This window comes from Malus domestica, chromosome 15 (genome assembly GCF_042453785.1).
Source record: "Malus domestica chromosome 15, GDT2T_hap1".
In the NCBI taxonomy this organism is placed as follows: Eukaryota; Viridiplantae; Streptophyta; class Magnoliopsida; order Rosales; family Rosaceae; genus Malus; species Malus domestica.
The window spans coordinates 54156643-54166917 of NC_091675.1; the positions used below are offsets into that span (position 1 = coordinate 54156643).

At 43.1% G+C, this 10275-nt stretch overlaps 3 protein-coding genes across 3 annotated transcripts; 1 reads left to right on the forward strand and 2 right to left on the reverse strand.

Moving 5' to 3' along the window:
- Nucleotides 1-1432, forward strand: LOC103431792 (RAF-like serine/threonine-protein kinase PRAF). Its single transcript, XM_008369961.4, has 2 exons — nucleotides 1-338; nucleotides 473-1432. The coding sequence occupies exons 1-2, from the start codon at nucleotides 143-145 to the stop codon at nucleotides 1324-1326; spliced, it is 1050 nt and encodes a 349-aa protein (XP_008368183.2). The 5' UTR covers nucleotides 1-142; the 3' UTR covers nucleotides 1327-1432.
- Nucleotides 1433-1516: 84 nt separating this feature from the next.
- On the reverse strand, nucleotides 1517-5325 carry LOC103431790 (stromal 70 kDa heat shock-related protein, chloroplastic-like). The gene is made up of 8 exons (XM_008369959.4): nucleotides 4534-5325; nucleotides 3740-3992; nucleotides 3552-3631; nucleotides 3310-3452; nucleotides 3078-3176; nucleotides 2736-2925; nucleotides 2193-2591; nucleotides 1517-2075 (listed from the first exon to the last, which is right to left on the reverse strand). The coding sequence occupies exons 1-8, from the start codon at nucleotides 5044-5046 to the stop codon at nucleotides 1665-1667; spliced, it is 2088 nt and encodes a 695-aa protein (XP_008368181.2). The 5' UTR covers nucleotides 5047-5325; the 3' UTR covers nucleotides 1517-1664.
- Nucleotides 5326-5969: 644 nt separating this feature from the next.
- Nucleotides 5970-9901, reverse strand: LOC103431791 (stromal 70 kDa heat shock-related protein, chloroplastic). The gene is made up of 8 exons (XM_008369960.4): nucleotides 9239-9901; nucleotides 8423-8675; nucleotides 8224-8303; nucleotides 7939-8081; nucleotides 7738-7836; nucleotides 7334-7523; nucleotides 6768-7166; nucleotides 5970-6651 (listed from the first exon to the last, which is right to left on the reverse strand). The coding sequence occupies exons 1-8, from the start codon at nucleotides 9749-9751 to the stop codon at nucleotides 6241-6243; spliced, it is 2088 nt and encodes a 695-aa protein (XP_008368182.2). The 5' UTR covers nucleotides 9752-9901; the 3' UTR covers nucleotides 5970-6240.
- Between the last annotated feature and the right edge of the window lie 374 nt (nucleotides 9902-10275).

A 10275-nucleotide genomic window follows, 5' to 3' on the forward strand; every position in this document is an offset into this window, starting at 1 on the left:
ACTTTCGTGACGGCGATTCAACGTCCCTGAGGAAGAGGGGAGGGGGGCTGCAGTTGCAGACTCGCTGAGTTGATTAGTTACATTATAGTTTATGTGATCAGTTCATACCACAATACGTACGTGACATATTTTGACATGAAAAATGGCGGGTGAAATTGGTGGCACTGGTGGCGGTAGTTGCGGTGGTGAGAATGACGCGCCGTCCTCCCCCAAAAACCGGATCAAGTTCTTGTGCAGCCATGGCGGCAGAATCCTACCCAGGCCTGCCGACGGCCACCTCAAGTATGTTGGAGGGGAGACTCGCGTCATTGCATTGTCCCGCGGCATAACATACGCAGGTGCACATTTTGTTAGTCTATTTGTTTCTTTTTGAATTTTACGTGAATGAGATTTGAACTCGGAACTTCATAACCGTACGGAATTTCTAGGAACGTATATGTCTAAAGGGTACTTTGCCTTATCTACGTTTCAGAGTTGATGGAAAAGCTGAGTACATTGTCTGATGGGGAGATGGTGTTGAAATACCAGCCGGCCAATGAAGATCTCGATGCCTTGGTCTCCGTGAGAAGCGACGAAGATCTAAAGCACATGCTCGACGAATATGATCGACAAGAGAGCGAGGGCAGCCCGAGGCCGAGAGCATTCTTGTTCCCGTCCAAGTTAATCATGATCGAGAGTCCAACCCCGTCGTTGGAACACCAGCTGGAGCAGCGTTACATTGACGCCATCAATGGAATCATCCGATCGCCACCAAAAATGCAGCCTCAACCGCTGCAGCAACAGCAGCAGTTTGCTCCGGTTGCCCCAAAGGTCATCGCAAGTAGCCCCATGGGCAGCTTCGGCTTATATTCTGCATGTTCATCGCCCAAATCAGCATCTCAATCAGCATCCCCTGAACACCACGCGGTTGTGGCTGACATGAGCATGGCAGGTCACCGGCTCACACTTTCGCCTCCAGTGCATAGAGTGCACAGCTCTCCAAGTATTTGCAGCGCATACCAAGGCCATGTTCAAGGGCGTCTCCAACACCCTAACTACCACCAAAACCACCACCACCACCACCAGGCGTACCAGTCTTCGTTTAGTGCAAGAGCGCACCACCGAGGGATTAGGACTCCACCTCCTTTGACGTCGCCAGGTAGATCAGAGTCTGGAAGCGCGAGGTGCTCGTTGATGGGGCCGAATATTTCTCCGGGTCAAGGCCAAAATCATATTCCTTCCAACTTATCTCCTAGTAGCAACAACAGCAGTCCTAGATCATCACTGAGACTTAGCGGTGGCGGAGGAGGACGAGGTCATGAAAGCCTCCCTCGAAGTCCTAGATAGATTGTGTTGCTTTGTTACTATTGGTATTGGTTTTCACCGCTAAATGCACGAACGAACGAAAGAAATATTGCTCTTTTGCATTTAAATCAATCAACGCTTTAACCAATTTGAAAGGGCCCTAATCGCCGTAACGTTTCGCTATCGGTCTTCTAAGTCACCTAAGTAAGTTCAAGTAACTAGTCCTCTGTCATCTAAACAACACTGTTTCTCATTCTCCATAAAACAAAAATGACACAGTATCCCCAACACCACGATCCCATCCCGGCAGAATCATATATACACATTTAATCTAAATAGTATAAGCAAGAAGGCCACTAACTTCTGTCCAACGGTCTTGCTCACTTGCTGTCGGTGAAATCTGCGTCGATAACATCACCGTCGGGTCCCTTGCCGGATGATGAATCTGAAGACCCACCAGCTTCAGAACCGGGTGGAGTTGGCCCCGCACCAGCACCAGGAGTGCCGGGCTGGTTGTAAAGCGACTGGCCAAGCTGCATCACTTCCTGGTTAAGGGCAGCGATGCCATCTTTTATGGCCTGAGTTGAACCCCCTGAGACTGCATCCTTGAGCTCTCCAAGTTTTGCCTCGACCTTTCCTTTAACTTCAGCTGGAACCTTGTCTCCCAGCTCTTTCAGTTGCTTCTCTGTTTGGTAGATAACTGAGTCAGCCTGGTTCTTTGTGTCGATGGCGTCTCTCTTCTCCTTGTCTTCCTTTGCAAACTTCTCAGCTTCGTTAACCATCCTTTCCACCTGTACATTTGCAGGCATCTCTCTTAATATAATTCGAGACTTGAAAAAAATACAAACGAGTAGTTCCAAATCTAATATCACAAAGCTGACAATTTTAAAATTTGACAGTCGACTAACCTCGTCACTTGGCAAGGTACTGGCACCAGTGATGGTGATGTCTTGCTTCTTCCCTGTGCCCTTGTCCACAGCAGCGACGGATAGAATACCATTGGCGTCAATGTCGAATTTGACTTCAATTTGAGGAACCCCTCGTGGAGCAGGGGGAATACCATCCAAACGGAAGCTCCCAAGAGACTTGTTATCTCTAACAAATTCTCTTTCTCCTTGAAGGACATTAATCTCGACACTTGTCTGCCCATCTGCAGCTGTTGAAAACACCTCCGACTTGGAGGTAGGTAGAGTAGTGTTTCTTGGGATAATCTTAGTCATGACGCCACCAAGGGTCTCCAAACCCAGTGAAAGTGGTGTCACGTCCAAGAGCACAATATCACTGACATCTCCAGCCAATACACCAGCCTAGAATCAAGCGAAAAAAGGTATCACGGTCAATACGATAATAGCAACAGAAAACACAAAAAAACCAATAACTTCACAACAATTGTCTTATAACAATGGACATAACATGTCACCAAATTGAAGAAAGAAATCATAGAGACCGACCTGAACTGCAGCTCCTAGGGCAACAACTTCATCAGGATTAACCGTAACATTTGGTTCCTTCCCTGTCACCTTTCTTACAAGCTCCTGCACAGCTGGTATACGTGTTGAACCACCAACAAGTATCACCTCATCTATATCTTTCCAGGCAAGTTTTGCATCCCTCAAGGCGGTTTCAACTGGTGTTCTAAGCCTAAAATATCAACAAAATTCTAACTTTACTTTAGAATCAAATATATACATTAAGGCATCAAAGGGGATATATTGAAATTAGCAACCAAAAAAGCTACAGCAAAATATGCAGATATCCACAATCTCATAGCAAATTGAAACAAAAGTTCACACCTGTCAAGCAGATCTGAGCACAACTCCTCAAACTTCGCCCTAGTAAGAGTTGTCTCAATGTGCTTCGGCCCATCTGCAGTTGCAGTAATGAAAGGCAGACTGGAACATAACAATTATCACCGATAAAACATTGTTAGAAATGAAAACAGCCCAGACATATGATCACAAGAGAATACTCAACAGCTGAAAAATGCTTCGGAATAATGAAGGTTCTCAGATATTGGCAACTTACCTAATGTTAGTCTGAGTCAAAGTTGACAACTCCATCTTGGCTTTCTCGGCTGTCTCTGTCAGCCGCTGAAGAGCCTGTTTATCCTTTAACAGGTCTATTCCTTCATTGCTTTTGAAGTCTGCAGCAAGCCAGTCAACAATCCTCTGCAAAATAACAACATAATCAAAACCATATCACTATTTAGGCCTCTAAACTTAACCCAAAGGGCATAACCAAAATTAGAAGAAATAGCGAATCCAAACCTTATCAAAATCATCGCCCCCCAAATGCGTATCTCCTGAAGTAGATAGCACTTCAAACACACCATCACCAACCTCAAGTACTGTAATGGAAGGAGCGCAATTTAGAAAAAGATATAACAAAAACACGCAAACCAACATTTGCACGGCCATAATGGATAAAGAACACATCCCAATAACAAACACTGTACCTGAAACATCAAAAGTACCACCTCCAAGGTCAAATACCAAGATAGTTTCATTGTTCTTCCTGTCAAACCCGTATGCTAAAGAAGCAGCAGTAGGTTCATTTATAATCCTAAGAACTTCCAAACCAGCAATACGGCCGGCATCTTTTGTAGCAGTTCTTTGAGAGTCATTGAAGTAAGCAGGCACAGTGATCACTGCTTTCCCAACTTTATCATTCAAAAACTTCGAAGCATCATCCACAAGCTTCCTCAACACCTAAACCAGCAATAAAACTAAGTTCAACAAAATTTGACAGCTAAAGCATTACATTGTTTCATAAAACTAACCAAGTTACGTTAGCAGAACCAGAATCATGCAAATGGCACAATCCAAAAGGTAAAATAATTATGAATGTAACAGTGGAGCGCCGTAAAGTTTAACGTTTCAAAATTCACATTAGCAGACAAGAAAAATGGGTTTCGGAGACCTTAACCACCACCAACACGAAATTATCATCAACCTTATTCATTTTCCTTCATTTTCCGATCATTTTCCGAGCGGGCAAACAGAACTGTAGATCAATTTCGCAACACTCATCACCAAAACTACAAAATAACACCGCACCATTGTACGACCACCATTGACTACCAACAAACGACGTCAAAAATCATAATTTTCAACAAATTAAAACGTAATAATACCACAAATTACTCTAAAAACTTCCCCCTTATTGAAATACGTAAAATTTCAACAATCCCACTGCCAAAAAACAGAAGCAATAAAAAAATAAACCCAAAAATTTCAGTAAAAATTATACCTGAGCTGAAATTTCTTCAGCGGCGAACTGCTTGCCGATAGCAGGGCAGTCGATCTTGACATTCCCATTCGCATCCCTTACGACCTTGTACGACACCTGCTTCGACTCCTCGTCCACCTCAGACATCCTCCTCCCAATGAACCTCTTCACGGAGAAGAAGGTGTTCTCGGGGTTCACAACGGCCTGTCGTTTGGCAATCTGCCCCACAAGCCTATCCCCGTTCTTCGTATACGCCACCACGGACGGCGTCGTTCTCTGGCCCTCGGCGTTGGTGACGATGGTGGGCTTTCCGCCCTCCATAACCCCAACGGCGGAGTTCGTCGTTCCCAAATCGATTCCCACAACTTTCTCATTGACTATCCGGAGCGGCACCACCCTTCTGACGCCGTTGGGTCTCACGCTCACAAACGCCTTCAACGGCGTCGTTCGGCCCAGTCCCTGACCGAAAAACGCCGACCTCGGGGTTGTGAAATTGGGCTTGGTGCTGAGGACGTTGATTTGAGCGGTAGCCATTTTCGAGAGCTTTCAGGTGAAATTAGGGTTTATTATTGAGTAGCAGAAATCCTGATCCTTCCCAAGGTATTTGTAGAAGGAGAAGAGCGAGGAGAGAGGCGAAGTGAACCGAGAAGATGCGTGAAGTTGCAGAGGGAGGGTTTTTCGAGGGAGCGGGAGAAGGTTGTAGAATGATCTACTGCCCGTGAGATTTTTTTATTGACGGGCAGGGGTTCCTGGCCGTTAGATTGCGAGCTGCCCGTTGGAAGAATCGGGGTCTTTCTTTTATTTTCTTGTCCCTTCTTTTTGGAGGCATGGGCGGCATGGCCCTAACCGGATTAGTTTGGACTTATTTTTTCTTCGTTTTTTTTTTTAACACTATACTTAGTTTTACAATTGATTATTAATAATATTATTCAAATTTACCTTTAACGAAAATCAAATATAAAATCTCTCCCTTACAACTGAATAAAAGTATCACTAAACCGTAATATTAAGTAACATGACTTATTTATTTAAAATCTCTTTTCTTAAAAAATGCTTAGAAGTAATTTTTAAAGAAGCACTAGTCAAAACTTTATAAGTGATTTTTGTAAGAACATAAGCACTTTTAAATCGCTGGTTTGAGATTACGATGCTTTTAAAAATATAGCTTATTAACAAATCTGAAACATCAAATTTGTGATAAAACAAAACTGCTGTCAATCACATTAGAAAAGTATAGCTTCTAAAAAGATGACTTGTCACCTCTTGTGATAACAAATCCTCAGCTCTCGATCTTTTAACCCAATTCTTTAATATTTTTTTATTAAATGCTAGTAGTGTGTAAAAAATATTAAAAAATTATAGAGGTGTGAAAAAAATAATTTAAGTTGTGTAAATATAATTTCATTTTTTTTATTATTGCGGTTTTTACTGCTGAATGCCTACATGGAGCCTGAAACTAAATAATGCTCTTCTGCATTTAAATAAATCGATGCTTAAACAGTTTGCAAGGGCTGTAATCGCCCTAATGTTTCGCTGACGGTCTTCTAATTAAGTTCAAGTAACTGGTCCTCTGTCATCTAAATAGCATTGTTTCTCCATCTCCATAAAACAAAAAAGACATAGTATGCCCCAACACCACAATCCCATCCCGGCAAATCATTCTTCTATACACATTTAATCTAAATAAAATATGAAAGAAAGCCACTAACTTCTGTCCAACAGTCTTGCTCACTTGCTGTCGGTGAAATCTGCGTCGATAACATCTCCGTCCGGTCCCTTGCCGGATGATGATTCTGAAGACCCACCCGCTTCAGCACCAGGTGGAGTCGGCCCTGCACCAGCACCAGGAGTCCCGGGCTGGTTGTAAAGCGACTGGCCAAGCTGCATCACTTCCTGGTTAAGGGCGGCGATGGCATCTTTTATGGCTTGAGTTGAACCCCCTGAGACTGTCTCCTTGAGCTCTCCAAGTTTTGCCTCCACCTTTTCTTTAACTTCAGCTGGGACCTTGTCTCCCAGCTCTTTCAGTTGCTTCTCTGTCTGGTACACAACAGAATCAGCCTGGTTCTTTGTGTCGATGGCGTCTCTCTTCTCCTTGTCCTCCTGTGCAAACCTCTCGGCTTCACTAACCATCCTTTCCACCTGTACATTTGCAGGCATTTCCCTCAATATAATTCAAGATTTCAAATACACAAACGAGATGTTCCAAATATAATATCACAAAGCTGACAAGTTTTACAATTTGCTAGCCAACTAACCTCATCACTAGGCAAGGTACTGGCACCAGTAATGGTGATGTCTTGCTTCTTTCCTGTGCCCTTGTCCACAGCAGCGACGGATAGAATACCATTGGCATCAATGTCGAACTTGACTTCGATTTGAGGAACCCCTCGTGGAGCAGGCGGGATTCCATCCAAACGGAAGCTCCCAAGAGACTTGTTATCTCTTACAAATTCCCTTTCTCCTTGAAGGACATTAATCTCAACACTTGTTTGCCCATCTGCAGCTGTTGAAAACACCTCCGACTTGGAGGTAGGTAGAGTTGTGTTTCTTGGGATGATCTTAGTCATGACGCCACCGAGGGTCTCCAAACCCAGTGACAGTGGTGTCACGTCCAAGAGCACAATGTCACTGACATCTCCAGCTAATACACCAGCCTAGAATCAAGCGAAAAAAGGTATCACCGGTCAATACGATAATAGCAACAGAAACTGTAGCACAAAACAAATAAAAATAGAAAGAACCAATAACTTGATAAAAATTGTCATACAACAAAGGACATAGCATGTCACCAAATTGAAGAAAGAAATCATAAGAGACACACCTGAACGGCAGCTCCTAGGGCAACAACTTCATCAGGATTAACTGTAACATTTGGTTCCTTCCCTGTCACCTTCCTTACAAGCTCCTGCACAGCTGGTATACGTGTTGAACCACCAACAAGTATCACTTCATCTATATCTTTCCAGGCAAGCTTTGCATCCCTCAAGGAGTTTTCAACCGGTGTTCTAAGCCTAAAATATCAACAAAATGATAACGTGACTTTAGAATCAAATATTTCCAGAGCTCATAGAACCAAAATTATACCACCAAATATAGCAACCAAAATACATTCCACAACATTAGGCATCAAAGGGGACATCTTGAAACTAGCAACAAAAAAAAAAAACTACAGCCAAATATGCAGAGATCCACAATATCATAGCACGTTGAAACAAAAGTTCACACCTGTCAAGCAGATCTGAGCACAACTCCTCAAACTTCGCCCTTGTAAGGGTTGTCTCAATGTGCTTCGGCCCATCGGCAGTTGCAGTAATGAAAGGCAGACTGGAACAAAACAATTATCACCGAACAGATGATCACAAGAGAATACTCAATGGCTCAAAAATGCTTCGGAATAATGAAGGTTCTCAGATTTTGGCAGCATACCTAATGTTAGCCTGAGTCAAAGATGATAACTCCATCTTGGCTTTCTCTGCTGTCTCTGTCAGCCTCTGAAGAGCCTGTTTATCCTTCAACAGGTCTATTCCTTCATTTCTTTTGAAGTCTTCAGCAAGCCAGTCAACAACCCTCTGCAAAATAACAACATCATCACAACCATATCAATATTTAGGCCTCTAAAACTAACCCAAAGGGAATAAAGTTTTTAAATATAAAAGGATTCAAGTGTATAGTCATGACATAACCAAATAAGAAGAAATAGCGAATCCTAACCTTATCGAAATCATCACCACCCAAATGTGTATCTCCTGAAGTAGATAGCACTTCAAACACACCGTCACCAACCTCAAGTACTGTAATGGAAGAAGAGCAAGTTAGAACAAGGTTATACATAGTTCTAACAAAAACATGCAAACCAACATTTGCACGGCCATAATGGATAAAGAACACATCCAAATAACAAACACTGTACCTGAGACATCAAAAGTACCACCTCCAAGGTCAAATACCAAGATAGTTTCATTGTTTTTCCTGTCAAACCCATATGCTAAAGAAGCGGCAGTAGGCTCATTAATAATCCTAAGAACTTCTAAACCAGCAATACGGCCGGCATCTTTTGTAGCAGTTCTTTGAGAGTCATTGAAGTAAGCAGGCACAGTGACCACTGCTTTGGTAACTTTATCATTCAAAAACTTTGAAGCATCATCCACAAGCTTCCTCAACACCTAAACCAGCAATAAAACTAAGTTCAACAAAATTCGACAGCTAAAGCATTACATTGTTTCCAAAAACTAACCAAGTTATGTTAGCAGAACCAGTATTAGCTGACAAGAACAAACGTTTTGGAGAACTTAAATATGCAGTTAGCCTTCATCACTGTTATCTATACACGCAATTTTACCAGCACTGAAGCTCAGTTTTGCTTAATTCTACTCACCAGCTTCATTCAATGCAAGTTTTACGTAGTCCATTAACCACAACCAAACAAAATTACCATTAACCTTATTCATTTTCCTTCACTTTCCCAGCGCCCAAACAGATCCGTAGATAAGTTTCACAACACCCATCACCAAAACCACAAAACAACACATTATATTTGTACGACCACCATTGACCCCCAACAAACGACATAAAAAAATCACATCTTTCAACAAATTAAAACGTAATAATACCACAAATTATTCTAAAACTTGACCAAATTGATATAGGTAAAATTTCAACAATCGCATTGCCAAAAACACAGACGCAATAAGAAAATAAACCCACAATTGTCAGTAAAAAGTTATACCTGAGCTGAAATTTCTTCAGCGGCGAACTGCTTGCCGATAGCAGGGCAGTCGATCTTGACATTCCCATTCGCATCCCTTACAACCTTGTACGACACCTGCTTCGACTCCTCGTCCACCTCCGACATCCTCCTCCCAATGAACCTCTTCACCGAGAAGAAGGTGTTCTCAGGGTTCACAACGGCCTGCCGTTTGGCAATCTGGCCCACAAGCCTATCTCCATTCTTCGTATACGCCACCACGGACGGCGTCGTTCTCTGCCCCTCGGCGTTGGTGACTATGGTGGGCTTTCCGCCCTCCATAGCCCCAACGGCCGAGTTCGTCGTCCCCAAATCGATTCCCACAACTTTCTCATTGACTATCCGGAGCGGCCCGACCCTTCTGACGCCGTTACGTCTCAGGCTCACGAACGCCTTCACCGGCGTCGTTCGGCCCAGTCCCTGACCGAAAAACGCCGTCCTCGGGGTTGTGAAATTGGGCGCGGTGCTGAGGACGTTGATTTGCGCGGAAGCCATTTTCGAGAGCTTTCAGGTTGTGCAGAAACCCTAAACCTTCCCTGCGGATTGGGAGAAGGAGAAGAGCGAGGAGAGAGAGGCGAAGTGAACTGAGGAGATAAGAGAAGTGGTATAAGAAGGGTTTTTCGTGGGAGCGAGAGAAGGTTAGGTGTTGCCATCTACCCGTGAGATGGGTTCCTAGCCGTTCGATTGCGAGCTGCCCGGTGGAGGAATCGAGGACCCACAATTTGGAGGCGTGGAACGGGCTCGGCTTCAAGGTATGGGTGTCGCAATGGGCCTACCGGATCGGCCTAGACTTGTTTCAAGGAGGTATGTTTTTAGTGAAGAACATCGATTAGAAGCTCGTTTGAAATTACTTTTAAAATAACTGAAAATGTTTTTGTGAAAATATTTTTAACAAAAAATTCAAATGAATTTTGAAAAAATACTTGAAATTCTTTTTACAAAAAACATATAAATAATGCTTCTTATAAAAATCACTTTAAATTATTTTAAAAACACATCGAATTCTACGTACTTTTTGT